The 19,867-nt window shown below is 39.9% G+C and overlaps 1 protein-coding gene across 1 annotated transcript in view; it reads right to left on the minus strand.

The window, feature by feature from the left end:
- Positions 1-8,127, minus strand: part of LOC136436873 (kin of IRRE-like protein 3) — a 42,437-nt gene extending 34,310 nt beyond the window's left edge. The window contains exon 1 of the mRNA XM_066431255.1: positions 7,729-8,127. Coding sequence (XP_066287352.1) covers positions 7,729-7,789 — 61 coding nt within the window. The 5' untranslated portion in view covers positions 7,790-8,127. The remainder of the gene's footprint in view (positions 1-7,728) is intronic.
- Positions 8,128-19,867: the final 11,740 nt, after the last annotated feature.

The following is a 19,867-nucleotide window of genomic DNA, read 5'->3' on the forward strand; positions in this document are numbered from 1 at the left end:
ATAATCATTCGACAATAACAACGCCTACTTGTGCGAATATAATATCATCATACATGTACCATGAGACGAGAGGTCAAAGAGCAAACAATAAACTACTGCATAAAGCCCACACTGTAACCACAGGTTGTCGATGACGCGTTGCGATGAATCTTCATCGCTTAGATCATTGAATCACAGTAACTGAAATAGTCGTAAGCATTTGTGTAATTCAAATCAATAAATTCGTTTTTTATATAAACGCAGCACAACACTGTTCCGGTTTAAAGATATAGACACCCGTAATGTCAATCCATAATGTGTGTGAAGGTGGTTCATAGTTGTTATGAAGTATCCATGATATGTGGACCTTTAAATATAAAGAGAGAGCTCAGTTGAGAATTAGGAGATTTATGATACAGCGCAGAAAATCAATAAAAGGAATAGGTAGTTATAAGGTAAATTAAATCTTATCCCCATTAAGGGTAAATTCTGACCTATAGCATTTCATGGTGTTGATCCTCTTTCGTGTGGAAAACTCGCATCGGCGGTTGGTATTCGTCGAAAGTTGAAAGCGTTTAATACATTTGTACCTGTCTTCTATGGAAAAATAAGTTCTTCAATCCAGCGTATGATTAATGTAAATAGCACAACGTGGGTTACATACTGATTAGATAAAATATACACAAACCTTTTTGTAATGCCATAGATTATTGTTTACTATCTAATCTACAGTAAAATCGCTATTGTCATGTAGAACTACACTGAGGGATGCCAAACCAGCGTCATTAAGTAAGCTGGATCACTTTAAACGTGGTTAAAATGTGGCCCCTTCGCCATGTGCAACGACCTATCAGCAAGAATACTGTGATTTATTTTGAAATATGCCTGAACTTCAAAGCCGGGTGCCTCTGGGGGCCAGGCGTCGACAATCGACCACTACATCACCATTGCAATGGGATTTCACACCAATCGATGCCAATCTAACTGAACATTGATGGATGCCGCGCCACGATGGCAAATGTAGACTCTGTAATTACCAGCTTTCGTACCCACCATTATAGGTATAAGCTGAAAACTGGAGCAAAATACCACCTATAGCAAGGTTAATGACAGGTGATTTGTGACGTTACTTGACTTTATCGGTGCTCCTGCTTGAGAACCGTATCATTAGAATAATTCTCATCACCGCTTCGATCATTTTAAATTAGAGATAAGTGTACGTCTCAAGTGAACTATCAGAGAGAGAATTACAGTGATGAACAACAAAGATGCCGTCTCATCTACCTGACCTGCTTTGATCTCACAGAAACTCAATATCTCCGTCCAGACAAGGCTTGTAAAATGAGGAGCCCGAATGAAATTGCAAAACTCCAGAGTTAATTGGGTCTCTTCCTTCGAGACAAGACGATATTTCTTTCTTCTTGTTACCAAGTGTCTTATTCTTTCACGCACTCGAAAAGGAATCACAATAGCCTCTTTATTTCAATGCATAAGAGTATCTTTGTGAATTATTCAGCAATACTACAACAACTTCACATGGGGCTATACACAAACATGAATATTATAAAGTTGATGCATTTTCCTTACAGCTGACATTGAACTTAATATCTAAGGTATGTGTTATGATATTCTTTATTATATTAGATACATATTAGATAGATGTTTTATTACTTCATCAAGCATTGTTTTGTTTGTGTGTGCCCGCAAGGCACATTGAAAACCGCCCTTGTCGCGATATGTTGTCCCTGGGTAAACAAAACCAAATTGAAATCAAATACCACAAATCACATATTGGATGCTGGTGCCTTAATCACTTCATTTTGTTACATAGTATGTACAATGTATATGAAAAGAAGGAAACAGACTGAGCATGAGCATTCATGAATACCTTATAACACCACATGTCACATTGTGTAGGCATTGCGATGCGTTCACTGGCGGCATTGTCGTGACTTGACTGCTAAGGAAAGATATACAGGTATCCCTTTGGATGCATCTGACCAATCTCGATGTCGAAGAAGAGTCCCTTTACAGTTGTGAAATGACCCTTTAGCCCGCAGCTACGCTAGATCGAAATGTACTTGCAAATTGTATGCAGCTTGTCGGTACGCAAATATCGCATGTAACGTTTGCTTCTCAAGGGTATAAATGCACGGAAATTTAACGTTTTCCATATATCTTTAAAACAGTATGTGATCATGGATACAAACAAGACTGACGACAGTGTGTATAGCCGTAACATTAACGACTATTGACAACTTTATGTAGGTCACGTCAATAGTCTTAACTTAACTACTGCCCACTCCGTCCATCATCTACAAATCATAGGAAAATGATGTGCTGGGCAAGGAAATGTTTGCAAAGTAAAGCCCTGGGTTTCCTTTTTGTTGTTTGGAGACATACGCTAGTCACACGTAACTAAAAGAATAGATATTGGTCATTTTTCACTGGTCAATCTTTTGTTTTGTAAATATATGTTGCTGTTCTGTAAGGCATGACTAGGTAGAACCCTATATTGTCTCAAAACATGGGGTGAACACGTCCCGAGCAACTGATATCTACCTTCTGTCAGATATTACGGCTAAACAGGTTTACGTGCATTCATATCGACGTGTCTTTTATAAGGGTCATACCTAGAGCCCCTGATGACTTAACATAACACTGTTGCTCTCCACTTGCTGAACAGGGAATAGCCGGTGCAACTCAATATCTCAAAGGGTAATAACTTTAGAACACACGTGATGCTACGCCCTTCTCTTTCATAATACTTTCATAATACTTTTCATGTATTCGACCGGAAGTCTACTCAAATATGTATATTTTCTAACCAGAAAATTCATTTACTAACTAGAAAATGCATCATCTTTTGCATTTTCACGTACTAGTTTCTTATCAAAAGCATAGATATGATATTAAAAGAGCTGCAGAAACAATTATTATGATTATTCATTGGCAGAATGTACACGATATCTAGGTGAAACGTCAATTGATATTCTACAAAGAGATGTATATGTGGCTGATGTATCTCTACTCACAGAGCAGAAACAATTACAGGGAAATGATTAATTAAACCTTCTATACTATATCTGTTTGACTCATTGTATCACTTCGCCTTTGTAAGCACGGTCTCCTGGGGTTTCACAAAATACAGTCGCAGAATAGACCAACAATTCATCAATCTGAACTCCTGCCAACGTTAGTCTCCAAGAGCTCAGTCTTCTGACACATTGAATGCTAATGTGAATTAATGAATAGATATTGTATTGCGGTACTCTCAATAGTATACTGTACAAATCTTGTCCATTATCTGCTATATATCTATGAAATGGAAACCATGATTGCTTGTGCTATGGTTCTTGTGCATTTTCAACATCTACGAAGTAATAGGTTGCCTGCCAAACTGGTGTGTTAAAGCCGCTGGGCGTAGATGAAAGATTTGATCATAGACATGACTAAAAACGGTGCTTACAAGAAACAGTGACCCCGGTGTATACTGCTGTTCTTCAAACTATGCATACCTATCTTGACTTTGAATGTACAATAGAAAGTTCTGCATTGCGCCGCAATACGTCACAGCTCTAAGCACGCTGTCATCAAGTGATGGACCCAATGGTTAGCGGTTCGGTTGCTTAATATGATACGTAACATGGTACGAAGTTACAAAATAGTTTCCACAAAAAGAAAAGAGATATATTCTTCTTTACCTCTAGATCTGATTTTCTTTTTATGAAGTCATTGAATGATTTTTTTTCGAAAATATTATTGCTATGATTAATAACACACTTGCCTGTAGCTGTTGAATCGTGGGCACACCTGTGTATGAAACAAATTTTCCTTTATCACTTTTGAAGCAGTATTTGGTCTCATTCCACACGGAACCTATGGCCCCATTACGTTGCCTATGTTATGGCTGAAATGTCGGGAGTTCAAGGATCATCCAAAAGCCTAAAGGCTCAAATATATGGCTGCCACATGTTTTCAAAAGAATCCAGTGCGTGTGCACAACTGTTGATGCTAGGAGTTGATTAATGGACCTTTCAACTGCAGGGTCCTTTGAATTGTCCTCAAAACATTTCAAAGAATACTTATCATATGCTGAAGGTATCACGTGGTTTAAGATAGAGTGCTTACTGGTAAACGAATATGGTACCCAGGCTGCAGGAGCCAATATATCTTACATGTTCTCGAGCTAGCTAAATATAGGCACTCACCACGGCCCGCTGGCTATAATATGGCAGAAGTTGGAAATCATCGAGAGGTTGTTTTGAAATGCAGCAATTTCGAATTCTCATTTAAGTATCGTTTTGAACGCATTCTTGACAATTCTAGTCCTAATCTGGGGGCTGACTTTAGGGATATTATAAGATTATATTTCAGATTACAATATGATTTTAGAATACTCGGTGACGCTAACATACCTATTTTGATACATCAACAATTGGGTAAATTTTGTAATCTGTTGTTGAAATTATTAGTAACAAGGGTGATGACTTAGATATGCACACATTATGACCTAAATCCATGTATTCCTTTCAAATCATTTACAAAATTCATTACATTACATAGCAACATCTCCCATTATACATAATCAGAACGCACAATGTTCATAAAAAATGTATTCATTCTGCTGACTTCATACGTTTGAAAATGAATATGTAGTCGACTCTTGGGCGTGATCATTCAAAGGGTGCCTCGTGTGTCTTTTCAACTCGCATGAAAGGCTCACGGTTTCCACTTACCCGCCTCTGTGTTTGAACTGCTATTAGTGTTTCTCTGGCAGCTTCACATACAGTATAAGTGTCAGTCGATTTTCTACACATTCATCGCCTTCCATCCATAAAGCAGCGAACTGCATATAAGTACTTAAAAATGTCTGTAACTTTTAAACACTCTTAGTCCTTATATCTTTGAGTAACGATTTTCCATTTGATATGATCGACATCTGCGCACTCGGTGGAGAAAGGAGCTCAATAGTAGATCTCGCAGACTGATTTACGCTATAAAGGCAAAGATGGTGAATCCCTTCAAGCTGTACGGCTCCTGAGCTAATGGCGCTCTCAGCATCTAAAAAGGAGCTTACTACATGTTTCTAAGTCTATAAAAAAGAGCTTACGGTACATGTCGCCTACGCCAGGCGGAAGATGAAAAGGACGCCCAGATGTGATGGTAGCTCTTTACCAGGGGGAGAAGGGACGGTAGGCTGCGGGTCAAGCTGATGAAAGTTCGATAAAGCACTCTTTCAAGCTGACGCCCGCGGAGACTTCGCTTGATACAACAAACACCCGGGATGAAAAGAAAGTCACGTTCACAGATGTATTTATGATAAAAGCATTGTTACATGTGCCTACAAACAGGTGATTCTGCAGGCGTTGGACGACTGTAAAGTAATTCAATTATTCCAGAACAGTGGTAATGCCCACCGGTCATCGCACTGACGCTCACCACAATAGCAATCTGATATGATCAAAAAACATCTACTCCCTGGAATACATTTTTTAACAACTTTATATTCTGCAAAATTTGTGCCCTATTAGTCATGCATGTAGTGCATGGGACTAGCAAAGATGATACACTAATATTCATCTCCCAATACATTCCAATATCTTTCTTTAAAACGTCAAGATGAAGTAGTCTAATGTCATCCCATAGCCCGTTTGGTGAGGTTGGTTTTATTGAGCTTATATCTTGAAGTTCAATGTAAGCCTGACGTTTCATACATGTAACAACCATAAGCGTAACACGTAGATCTTCATTTTTGTGTCATAAATGCGGCTCTTACAGCGATATGCCCTTTTCTCCATGGCATTTCAGCTCAAATGAACGGCTCATGAACACAGCTTAGGTTCCGCCGAGCGGTGGCTGATGTCATCAATGCAGCAAAACGTTCATTTTGGGACAATATGCTGTCTTTTGGACATAAATTGTACGTCTTCACGGTAGATACCAGTGAAGTGAGACAATATCAATGAATCAGGTATATCGTAAATAACTGAATCGCAATATTGTATGGCCACATCCCTCGCCTATGCATTTACAAAATGTGCTGGCGCATGGCACCACCCATGTACCTACCAATGCATAGACGATTTTCACTGACCTTCTGCTTTTAGTGAAAATATTCTACGCAAGCAAACAGGGTGATTTGTTCTCTCCTACTTTCAACTACCCACAGCGGGGTTCCGTTGATAAAGTATGTGGATTCTGGTGTGGTACAAAATCAATGATGTAAAGAATGCGGCTTAACCTGTAGCGGTTGATAATGCAGCATACTGTAGATCTTTTCAATTGTGATTCTCCACAAATCCTACATCTGGACGTACGAATGTATGGCATCATTGAAGTTCTGATAGGTATCTACGTAAGTAGAGATGATTCTTTCACTCCTTTCACTCAGCACAAAGCATTGAACACCGAGAATCAATCATGAAGGTACCTAGGTGGACTTTTGAAAACCAGTTCTGACTCTACGATACAATGATAAAGTGTGAATAGACGCTTAAGTCGTGATAAGTGTTTCTGAGAAGAAAGCGTTTCTTGCCTGTACAAGGCAAGATAAGCAAGTTCTGTATGTTTTATGAAAGTGAAAACTTGATGGGGATTTATCCTTGACATTTAATACTGCTACTGATAGAGGTAGTTGGAAAGCACTACACCAACGAATCTTGTGATTTAAAGAAACAATACTGTAATTATTAAAGATACCAACAACCTCCCAAGTTGAGATGACAGTGTTCTAGGTACTGCCAAACAATCGAACATTTCGTATTCCGACCACATACCAGGGGTCACAGTGGTAACCGGCGCCTTAGTTATTCATTTAAATTTTAATAAAACATGAAGTTATAGCACAGACAGAAGAGATTAAAAGCCGCGTAGCGTTTGAAGCTAGCTAATATGGATGGGATGAAGCAGTCATCAAGAAGTTTATCATTCTTTGATTGCGCCTGTTCCTTTACAGGAAATTAATAGATGCAGAGATTAAAGCTAAGGAAGGCAAAGCCTTCTTGAGTCTAATACGCATGGAGGCACTTTCCTAACGAGAACAAAATAATGAGTAACCGCTTCTGTAATAGATTTTGCCGTAGGCGTCTTAGCCCATGATTTGTTCTTGTAGAAGAACAGTCAATGCCCCTTACATACTCAACTAGCAAAATGGGAGTTTATTTCAGTACCCTTTGTGACAATGATTTCCTGGATAATGAAAAGGCATGCATAGCAGTAGGCAATTTCCGATGTTCTTGCAGATAGCAGTAACTGTAAATTGTTTATGGGTCCAAAATGGAATCTATCCTTGATGTAAGCCATACAGATAACGGAGCATACCCATGTGCTATTTTTTTCTTTGCTAATCTTCTGCGACCGGAGGGAATGCAAATCCAATCACATATAAAGATAGGAAAACATAAGTGTCTAGATTTACAGATATTCAATTTGATTACCAAGATGATAAGGAAATATTGGACACATTGATAACCTGTCTGGTAAAACATGCCAAAGAGATATAGATATATATAGAAAATGCATTGCTGAATGTTTCAAGAAATATTGCAGTTCGTGCCATAATGTAAATGAAAAACAGTGAGAATCAAATTCTACGCTAAATATTACCCGAGTCGAGAGTAACGTGCATTAGGTGGCTTAATAACCAATCGAGAAGGGCAAACTGGTAACAAATTAGTTATTCCATAAGATAAAGCTTACAAAATTCTCTCACAACAGAAGTGTAAAATGGTTAAAACATAGACTGACCTTTCGTGGCCATGGTGAGGACCAGTAGCAGTAGCATCGCGTATCTCCAGTTTGCAAACATGGTGAATTGCTTTGCGGACGAGTGTCTGTAGTCAACCGCTTTCTGCCAGAGACTGACGGGACTCTCTACGCCCGGCGTATAAATACTGACATTCGCGCATGTGAGGCAGCCCCGATGGGCTGAGAAAAGCAGCCGTCAAAATCGATTACTCCAACATTACGTGACAGAACTTCAATACAAACAAGCCATCGACTCAAAGTGATAAGAGTGCCTCATTTGCATTTCCCAGTGCTAAAAACATTCCTTAAATTCAAATGTGGACACAGGGAACAAGACCGTGATTTACGATACATCAAAAGCACCACCGCCCAACAAATCCAGCGGGACTGGGGATGCTTGGTGGGGGTCTATCCGTCCAGGAAGGGCGTTCGTACGATTTCACGGAAGCGGAAGCCTGAAATAACGGTATAACGTATAATGATTTTGTGACAACCAATCAGACTACCGAGGACCTAATGCCCCGTTATTCCGCACTGACAAGGGAACGAGCAGCCGGCGAATTTTCAACTTGTTCCAAACGTGTCAAGAAAGTAATGGAAGAAGATTTCTCACAAAATAATGGGCTTTGCTAAAGTCTTGTCCAATGTAACATGAGCAGGAGTGGTATTGCTTTTCCCTCTATTGGTATTTTACGCACGCCTAGGCTCCTCGCTCTGAAGACACTGAAAACTAAGATTGCGAGTAGACCTAGCTGCATGCTTTCAAGTCGCTTTAAACTGTAAATGTACTTGACACTTTTGAGGTGATAGGTGGGCAAAGAACGGGCATTGCCTTCCGTAAGCCATCTCCAAACTGGACAAGGACAATCTTTCCGGTAATACCCCCTTTTCCGTGAGGGCTTAATAGAGGAGAGTCTGTCAAATACAGCGCAATGTCAAGACCTATACGCGAACATATCCCTTCTGGATTTCAACTGGTAAAAGCAAAAGCGGCATATGGTTGGCAGTATATTAAAACTAAGCACGCACATCATTATTGCAGTAGATTCGACTGATCCAGATTTAGTTAAGACATTTGGAGACAACTATGATAGGAAAATAGATGTTCCCAGAAATCCCTAAATCTTACTCAATGCGCGGGCATTTGTATCGCCCGTAATACAGTTGTTCCTTTAAAAGGGAATGGATAGGAGGCTTAACGGCAGGGAAATACCATGTGAAATCCGGCATTTAAGTAAGATGAATAGCATCAGATGAGCGACGCCGTTTGCACGCATCTGTTATCGTTCTAGACATAAGTCCGGTGAAGAAACTGTACAGCTTGCAAGGAGGCAGACAACGGTGTTCCATATCAAGTGACTACGCTGTCTCTTCGCTTAAAGTAAAAGAAGACAATTAGAACTTCACATATCGTCATGCATTACCAGGAGTAATTCAGCTCTGGAACTCCATTCCAAGGGACAGCCTCGCGGGCCTTTCTTCACAAAGGCACCGCTGACCAAGACAAATGTTGGTACCTTAATGGTGAACATCATTACTCGCTCTTCCCTAAGGTTGTGAACTCCACTATCGTTTCACTTAATCGGCTGGCGTTGACTCCTCCTCGTTACTGGCAGCAACAAGCGCCTCGAGGAAGGTTGCGAAGAAAATGAGTACCACTGACTTGACCCTGTGTAGATGAAGATAGTTGTTGCAAAGTTTCATTCCATACAACCCATCTGGGACCGGGGACTCAACGGCGTCTACCAAAAGAGTTGATGTCACGGGAGAGTGACTCTAATGTCAAGGATATAGCACAGGGCAACGCTACACTCGTACTTATGTTTACATGTACTACAAGGTAGCGCAGAAAGCATAGCCTTTATCTTTCCAGATACCCATTTATCAATGGTTGTTTACATCAAACAAAGTTGTTATGTACTTCCAGGTCATTATGTTTTAACTTGAATCTTGAAACGCCAAAGACATTCAATTTGTTCAAACTCTAGTTCGTTGACATGACAAATTAAAAACAAACATCCCCGAAGTCTTGTGTATAGATTTAGAATGCACACATTAGCCATTACTGATACAGTGTATTCCCTTTGGTGGATTACTGTTTTTACAGCGAGCCAGAGGGGGCGTGTAGTCTAAATACTTTAAATGTTTTAAGACTGGGAAAAAGCTTTTTTGTCACGCTACTTCGGTGTCGTCTGTCGATCGATAGTTTTTAGCCCGGTGGCATATATTCGCACAATATAATCACCTTTGAGCGAGGCACAATACTATACGTATAGAAGACGTGAGCATGGTAGATTAGAAAAAAGAAATACCGTTCTTAAGACTATGATTTGTAAAGAAACCCCTATAAGCCAATTGACATTGAATAATGCAGCTAAGTTTGGGATATAACATTTTCTAGTTAAAAAACGAGCGGAACTCCATATCTAACTTATTCGTGGTACATTTGGGCCTCTCTCAGAATATTTGAGTTGTTGTACTATATGGAACCATTATATGATCATGGCATAAGGAGCTTATAGAAATCCACCAATCATGTCATCACGCGAACGTCATTATCCGCGTGTCACTAAAGGATGGGGATGATGAATGGTACATTTAGTAGCACATTACTTTCCATTCAGGACTTAATACCCTAGACTTCATTCCCATTACACAAAGATCCTATGAGGTCGCCATTTGCCCACATCGACTGAGTGACATTTAAAACTACTTACCATGTCATCTCTAACGTTCCAATGACCACCGTCTAATGAAGACTCATGTTAAAACGTTAATGCTCTTTTCGATAATAATCAGTGGTATAGGTAAGCTTTGGCAATAAGTAATTGCTTCTCCAATTTGGTCGAAATCCACTGACTACCTAGGTGTAATTACGTGGAGAGTATCATTAACCTATTGGCTGGCTAGACGGTATTGCTTGGATGAGTCTTTAGTGTATCCACCAGAGTGGCTATCATTGGCCTTTCTCTAACCATTCGCAACAAAATGCAACGAATGATGAAGTTCCGCGATAAATTTAAAAGAAGAAAATTAACTTTCTTACCCGCATATTTCCCTTTCCTATCGTTTGCTATTGACGTGTAGCTTGCTTCGATGTAATTGATATTCATTCTCGTTTCCATAGATATATTTTCTTGATTGTTTTCTTTAACTGTTGGGTTATTTGCTCATTTTCACTGTTCATCATCAACTTGTCGGATCATTAGATTTTGTTACCCTTTGATGTACCTGTTGAATTTGTAGACATTATGCGTATTAAGTTTCTTTTCTTTTCTTTTCATACATGCTTATTTATAAGTTGGATCGGTTGTACTCTTCTGATAATTATGTTCTTCTGTATCTCATGTCATGTAGTCCTATTACTTATGAAAAATGCAAGAAAGTCTCATGGTGCTAGTATTATAGCCAACCATATAAAAGAACATAGCATAAGGTTTCAATATGGTACAAGATTATTGACACACTTGATGCATATTAAAAGTAAAATTCTAACGATCATGAATATTCAACAAACATGCAACATGGTGGATTATTAAGCCACCAGCTGCAATAAGTTTCCTACCAAAGAACCAGTTTTATTGCATTGAACAGAATAAACGTAAATCTCTATGCTTTTAATGATAAAGAATATGACATAATACTACACGATATATATGTTCTTATGCCCACAGCGAGATGCCTCATTGACACACGCAGTGTTAATCAATCACGTCCTTACTCTTTGCCACGGAAGTTCCTGAGATTAATTACAAGGTGTAATTGGCATTCATTGGGGTCAACAGCCCTTCAAAAGACTGCCAAGAAATCCCATGTGAAGTAACATTTCATGGGCTTCAGCTCTGACCTTTAAACTTTATGTGTGAGCTGATGATATTTATAGAGGTGCCATTTGGTTCTAATCGTCTGCCAGATTGCACATACATCACTACGATATTTTATGCATATTCTAGTCATGATAAAAATGGCACATTCGGGTCTGTGATATAGAGGGAATGATCCTGAAGGAAATTCCTGAATGTGCGTGTTTCATGAGTAATGACGCTGAGTTAAGTAGTTGCAGGCAACGAAAAGGTGCTATTAATTTGAGACGGATTGACTGGAGGAAAGTTCCCGGTCCCAATGGAAATTGTATTCATAACCATGGACTTAATCAAAAATGTTTCGTACATTTCTTATAATCTTCTTGCCGCTTGCTCAACAGAATTTGATACATTCCATTCTATAGATAAATTAAAATAAATTCTAGAATGAGACAATCCTTACTGTGTACAAATAGGTAAATATAACAAAGAATGTTTCGATCTTAGAACTAGCAGTGTAAGTGATAGGTTAAACTCGACATGTTGAATTATTCGTATACTTGTACGTAGGTTAATCATTTTGTATCCCATTGTTTGTTGTTTGCATGAATAGTTGTAGAAGACGTTACGAAAGTCGCTGTACTTTTGTTATGTCAATAAAGATTTTGTGTGTTTTTAATTGGTTAAACTTTTCATTTGTAGACAGCTGCTGCTTCCTAACGTTTATTCAGCATTTATTTTATGTTTGGTGGCCAGTTATAACGTTTTCTTGATAGGCTAAGGGAAATAGATATGGCTAACTGTTACCAATAACCATAACCATTTTGGAAATGTACACGTATGGTACATACTATTGCCATTTTTGTTCTGTATGGTGATGCCCTCAGGGAAATGGCAAACACAGGATGTAGCGCTTCTTGATCCAGCATTGGGAACCACTAATGCGTACTTCGTAGACTTTGACAGGCTTTTGGACGTCAAGACCATCTTCATCCTGATAGCTTTTTGAACTAATGGAAGTGCACGAGGATCCCTTCAGCGGAAAAGACATTGTACTTTACTTCTATCCCTCGGCGGGGCTTAGGATCAAAGGAAGAATGTCCCAATAAATGATGACGACGGTTGATATAACCATGCGCTTCTCGTATGTAATTCGATGATTTGAAGCATATGATTGCGCCACAAGAAAGAAGATTTTGCAGAAATCCAATGTAGATTGAAGGGAGGGTTGCGTGCCCCAAGCGGTCAGATGTACAGTTTTCTTTACAACGACCCCTTTTACCGACCTCTTATATTACAGGTCAATATTCTCACATATGTTGTGAGTTTCACCATTGCCGGTCTTATTTCAAGCTATTTACATCAAAAGCATAAGCTGTTTTAGGCCATTCTTCAACAGAACCATTCACATAGCAATAGATGTTGCACGAATAGCTTTAAGCAGTTTTCGAGACGTCATGAAAATTCATGAGTTCAGTTTGATATGTGCATGACCTCGCGTCGCCTTCGATTGATTTTTTGAAAGATGTGGCAATGGGCACAGATGTACATAGCTAGCAAAGCAAACAGACATTCCCTGAAATTGTACTTCAAGTCACATTTCAAACTTTAAAGACGCAAAATTAACCGCAAATCTCGAACCTCCATCACTTTTATATATAGCTTCAATATTTTGTTATTATTAAAAGCATTGATGAATTCATTTAATATTGAAGTTGAAGGCGTAAAAATGATAAGTACAGAAACCAATCACCTATGTTTACTTTCATGATATATTATTGATTATCCCATGAAAATCATCAGCTGGAAATATTTAGTACTGTTTGCAGTAGATACCTAGGGAACGTTTGCCTCTTTATCAGATACCATGTGGAGGTGCTGTTGCTGCAATTTTCACACAAGTGAACATCGCCTATCTTCACCCTAGCTTGGGGCCCGAGTGATCACGCTCAAGATTACCATTGCTGCCCTGCAATTTTAATTACAAATGGGGAACCGGGAGGGACATACTTACCAAAGCAATTGTGAGGGTTTTCAGTCTGTCTAGGGAGTCCCGAGTATATGGCTTCGTCGAGAGATTGTTCAATGGAGTCCTTATTGATACAGATATCAGAATCGAAAGTCATACAATGCGCTCAAGTGGAATGAACACTTTGTAGTCATGCGGGGACTGGACAAGTTGCTTTTTCCCCGTCGGCAAAGATGTCTGACCTTTAAGATCTGCTACAACGGTAAGGCGTTTTGAAAAATTGGATTTGGTGCGTTACCAACTCAAGGAATGCAACCGTGTCAACGCAAGCAGATTCTAAACAACCTGCTCTGTGGGATATGCATCACGACACACAATGGATACGTCCATTTACACGTCGTCTTGAGGCTTGCAATGGGCGAGATAGAAAGGATGAGAACAATGGCATCGCGGGCCTTGGATCTCAATCGTGAGTTCCTGGCCCACAGCACCAAATCGCACCACTAAGCTATTCTACTGTTCCGCTACGATTGACGTCTCCAAAGACCCAAGCCAATTCCAGGTCATAGCCATTATAGCAGACTGAAATGAGATGAGGTGGAAATGTCAGAGAGCTTAAGGCTTAAGCGCGTATTTTAGCACATCCTTCAAAATAAATCCCTGTTGCAGCACTTTTGCCATTGATGGAAAGTACAAAGGAAGTAGGTTAATCTTTCCTCGCATATGGTGACGAGATGTGCTACAAGAATGATGACCGAATTCTCAGGTGAACGATCTCCCTACATCCAGCAATAAACTACTTGGCAGTTAATATATGTATTATTCTTCATTGGATTGCATGGTACCAGTAAATGTCTTTCAAATCTAAGGAATACTCGCCAGTCGCCAACTTTAAGGCTACTAGACTATAATCTAACATTGACCGACCAGGAGCGCGGTCAACATGCATGGCCATGAGGGAAGGCACCCATTCGTTGGACATCGCATGGCCTGGCAACATCTTCGTCAGTATTTGTGTTGCCCTTGACAAGAGTGTCTGGCATAAATTTAGATTAAAGGACGCTGCAATTCCAAGCGTTCCCAACATACCCCTCATCTGTTACGGCCCTTCTATGTCTGTGAGTGGTTAAAGTGATGTGCGAAATGCCTCTAAATTTACTCCCTCTGCCTTTCTGCAATTACCCTCACGTACAGTATCTGGACATCCGTTTGGCTCCGTAGTCAGACGAGTTAGGCTGATAATATGTCATTTTGCGCTTCGCCGCGAAACTATCACCGGGAAATTTGAACAGGGCATCAGTTGAGTAATGTGGCGACAGTGGGGATTAGCCTTGGAAAGGCAAACGGTAATGAACTCTGGAAACTCTTTCAATGACATAGCTATAGACAGCAAAGGTAACTTTGTGTGTATATCAAAACTCCAGTCAGTTGTCAGCCATCGGTTCATTCCATTCCAGATGATGCCGGCTCTGGCTAAGTCAGGAGAAACATTCCTGAAGGCAAAAAAATACAAGTGCTTTTTGAGAGCTACATTTATGTAGCTCATATCACTAAGCCTGTCCTTTCCTACGGGCATCGGTGATATATCATGCCAAAAGTATCGGAAGCTATATAGTGTTCCACGGTTTGGTGCCCTCCGGCAACATTGCTGACCAGACTTGTATGCAGGTAAACAAACGAAATATTCCTGACTGAAAATATATGAGTCAGCCACATAAATAACTGGACTCGACTCAGTCGTTGCTTGTATGCCAACGGACTGAATACTGATGCTGAAACTTTGAAGTACAAACTCGTTGTTTTACCATTACAGGGTTGTTCACTTGTAAGTTTGGCGTTATTCCAAATCGCCAACTCCCGCATCTATTCCCCGACTAGATTGACGTGTTAAGCCCGTTGTGGAGCAAAATGACAAAGGCGTATAAATCATTATATCCGAAGTTACTATTTCTGCCGCTAACAAGCGACATTTTATATGAGCGTGAAAAATTGATCAAATTCTGACTAGTAAGAAGTCTTTTCTATAGAAAACACATAAATCAAGTGTACAGATGAACAAGAGAAAGTTCGTGTGAGGACTTCGTTCATTTCAAACCTTCTTTTCCACCGCCTTACCCTATTCCTAAGTTACATGCCTCACAGTATAGCAGATGAAAACTGCATAAGGAAAGTATTTGTTAATGCACTAAGTGAACATGTGTTCCCCTCAGGCTGTTACAATGTTGCCGGGGGACCTACCGGCTTGTTACGTCTAGATCTGATGCCCTCGGCTAATTCAAACCATTCTTCCGTGATTTGATTTAGCAATTCACGAGGCCGATACAAGGTGTCCTTGAAAGATAAGCAGAGATGTAAAACTATCTGACTTCAATCACGAAAATGTCTTAATTCAAGTATGTTACGCCGTGCATAATTGTGTAATCGTATTGTCGCTAAACAGATGTGCAAATTAAGTATGATTGTGTCGTCATATCAGTGTACCATCACCAAGTTATCACTCATATGACGATATTAAAAGTTGTACAGAAAGTGCGAAAAGGAACAAAATGGAACGAAATGGCATTTCCATTTCGTTCCATTTCGCACTTTCTGCTAGTTCCATTTCGCTCCATTTCGTTCCATTCCGTGCTTTCCGTACACCGATATTAAAGGTTGGCGACTGAGGCAATAATCATAGCAGTACCCTCTAATGATAAACAAGAAAATGCCATTATCGTTCATAATGTAGCTGCATTGCGGATGCATGTGAAGTTTGAGAAAATGAAACGTTCACATCAGTAGGACAATGAAGAGACCCCAGGAAATTACACATTGAACACTAGTCGGTGAGGCTATTTCTCTGACAGATAGAAAGGATGAGGTCCGTTGTATTTCTTTTCATTAGAATATTGTAATCTTGTTTGGGACAAAAATGCCTAGCACCTTTGATGCACATAGTTTGTTGTGTGGAGTAAATATCATAGGATCCAGAAAGCTGGTATTCAGTTTGAAACTTATATCTGATGTTGAATTAGTGACATGATTTAAGGTTGGCACAGTATAGGGGTAGTTCAGTCATCGGTGTAGATAATACGGTTCCAGTTTGAACTGAATGTATTCGTGTGCAACATACTAAAAGATGCGACTGCTAGTATGTTATATGAGAACTAGGGACCTATAAAGCATTGCCAAAGTTAACAAAACTTCAAGAAGTTCTAAAAACCATGACAACCATTTGTCACTGGAAGATACCTAATTCTTGCAAATGCCAGATCTGCTGTGTTTGACTGATGACATTTAATATCTCTACCGTACACATTTCCACTGTGCTGTGCAACTACTTACAGTCCTTCGGCTGCTGCTGGCAACGTTTAATCGTGTTTTCGTGCTTCATTTTCTGATTATTCCCTACGGCTCCCAGAGGGAGAGAAACGCATCCGTCATACATGACCTGGAACACTGTACCGCAGACAGCACTTCAAACATTGCTTTCAGACTTCAAGCTGTCCCGGCAGTAGAGATATACCTGTCGACCTGTCGAGTAACGCATGTAAGGAATTTGTTCCGATCTTAGACTTAACAATTTCTCTGTGACTTAATCAACAAAATGGTGGACATATATCACCCAAATCCTCTTAGCATCTTATCTTCATTTCCAGATGTGCTTACTGAAAGAATGATGCCTCATAACTCATCATGTGTGCTGTACACAAAATGCTCAACAGTCCCACATTGGCTTTACGTACATCTTCGCCTGAAGGGTAGAATGCGTATTAATCAATTATTCATAGAGCAAGCGTTTGGCATTCTGAAAGTTACTTGCAAACTTTATGCATACTAGGATGATGTGTGCGTGTTCGACGTAAAATGTCGTAGTATACTCAAGTGCTTGACGAAAACATATGGCGCGTTCTGTTCAGAATGAGGTCAGCTATCATCGCGGAAGTCAGAAACCATCAAGCAACGATGCAGCCACATCGATCAACACCATCCAAAGACTGAACCGAAGTAGGCAACCACAAATATTATCGGATGCATCCAATCAGAGCACTTGAAACATACAAATAATGGGCGAGAGAGAGCAACAGGTTGCCATCATCGCGATGGCAGGATTTACGTTACGTTTGGGCGTAAATCGATCATAGGTGTAATTGCTTCCCGGCTCTAGTTCTGCCTTGTGATCTCCATTCGTCTCGCCGATGATGAAGCCAATTACAGTCGTTGGGCCGATATATGCCCAAGGTCAAGTCCTATCGCTTGATGATTGGACTTAGTAAGGTCTTCGATAGTGTAAGCCCATGGCTTATGTCTGACCATAGTATTGGCTTTTAATGCAGCGGATATTTTAAAGTACATGGGAAATGAGGATGACACGACAGATGCGTCAATGTCAAATCCATTAGATATGAGAAGCTGCTTATTGGTTCAGCCACGTCTAATCAAATTAGCTGGAGGGGCACAGGCTGGAGGCGAAACTTGAGAGGGAGGTTACATTTGGTTATCTGCATGTGGCTCGTAGGAAGATGCAGCTGAGAGGAAGACATGATGGATGTTCTGCCATGTTACATTGCATGTTCGTCGTGGGTGGTTGTTTTTCTAAGGATATAGCCACATCTCAATGATATATGATTCGACCTTTTTGGAAACAGAAGATCATTGAGTAATAACAAGGTTAAACACGACTCAGATGAACAGAAAAATAGCTGAAAGCTTACGACGGGAAGAGATAATAAACATCTAAAAATCAATACACATGTTGCACATATTTATTTTGAAGCAAAGGATACATTCAGTACCATATGTCATCTTGTAGTATGGCACATGAGACTGAATATTAGTACTGAAACAAGTGAGGCGTCGTCGTTTCATAAATACTTCAAGGCATTTCAATCAGTTATCAATCACCATGAAGGTCTATTTTTCTTTGCGTAGTTTTATAACTCCATAAACCCGTACGTAAACAAACCGACTTATCACTGTCTAACAATCCACCGACAAAGTACAAATTCCTTTTTGGTTTTGCCGACAACCTATATAAATGGTATTCTCAAAATGACACGCTTTGCCACCATGAAGAACTGAATTCCCATTAAATGTCATCCGTGTCTAACTTTCAGGACGTCTTCCCCAGCGGTACCTGAAGATTTCCCGGTTCTTGATCTTCGCCTGGGGCAAAATGACTTCCTTTGCGACTCAGCGATATGTAATGGGTATCCGCAGCAGGAACCCAATGAAGGACCCCATTAGGGGATTTATGATTGACACGGCGTCACAGCACAACTCGCTCCATCAATGACATTTCGAGCATTCTTAAAGTATCGGCTACGGAATTATGTGCATTTACCTATAACCACCTCGTGCATATTCCCATTTGCCAGATACTGAAATATACAACGATATATCTATCACGTTTAATGATTATAATTTTTTATCAAAGTGTGATCAGTGTGATGCTATTTCTTTCTCTGTAAAAGTGTTTTCAATTTGTCTTTCATAGCAAGCTTCTTTCGACATCACAGCTTGTAAGGAAATTATAGTCTCCCAATAATTGACAAACGTTTGATTCAATTTTGTTCCATTTGTAAGAGTATACTTAGCTAATAGAAATGCAGCAACATTCTGCAATTAAATTAACTGCACTATTTTGCGCGTTTATATGAACATCCATCCATTGAGCGTAAGGTAAGATAAATGCTCTTGAGCAGGAAAACAACTTAAAGTAAAACTGGTAGTATGTCTTGGCATCCCTTTCCTCATCTCCAATCCCTTAAAGGAAGACTGTGAACCTAGCTTTGAGGTGAACATAAACAAGATCCAATTACGCGGCGAGTGTTTGTGTCTTGAGGGGTTCTCTCTGCCAGCGTGGGGTTTATGAAAAAGAAGCGCCCGGCAAACTTTATTGAGTGCGCATATAGCTTTCTGTCTCATAGCGGGGACCGTTAGCAGCCCTCTTGGATGCTGGGATATATTTCATACAGAGCAGCATGATCTTTTTATAAAGTGTCTACATTCAATAATCGTATATTCCCACTAAAATGTTGATAGTACCTTCGACTAGATTTTAACTTCAACCCCCACAATATGTACTACGGCTGCCGAACTTTACCTGATAATTTCTTCAGTAACAACTAAGAAGTTGGGCTGGCTAAAAGACAATTTCCCACCAATATAAAACCAACGTTCATGCAGCCGTTTATTTTTTGGGGCACGGTCTCTTTGAGACTGCACACTTGGAGTAACACATGAATGAGACCTTAACAAGTGATGACAGAGAGGATGTTTCAACCATACACTGCCCATCTGTCCATTTGTCCTTGTCAGGTGGGCACCAGGGGCTTTCATATGAAATAATATGTGCCAATAGTTCCACGGTGTAAATGATAGCTTA

Source organism: Branchiostoma lanceolatum, chromosome 1 (genome assembly GCF_035083965.1).
Source record: "Branchiostoma lanceolatum isolate klBraLanc5 chromosome 1, klBraLanc5.hap2, whole genome shotgun sequence".
Classification (NCBI taxonomy): Eukaryota; Metazoa; Chordata; class Leptocardii; order Amphioxiformes; family Branchiostomatidae; genus Branchiostoma; species Branchiostoma lanceolatum.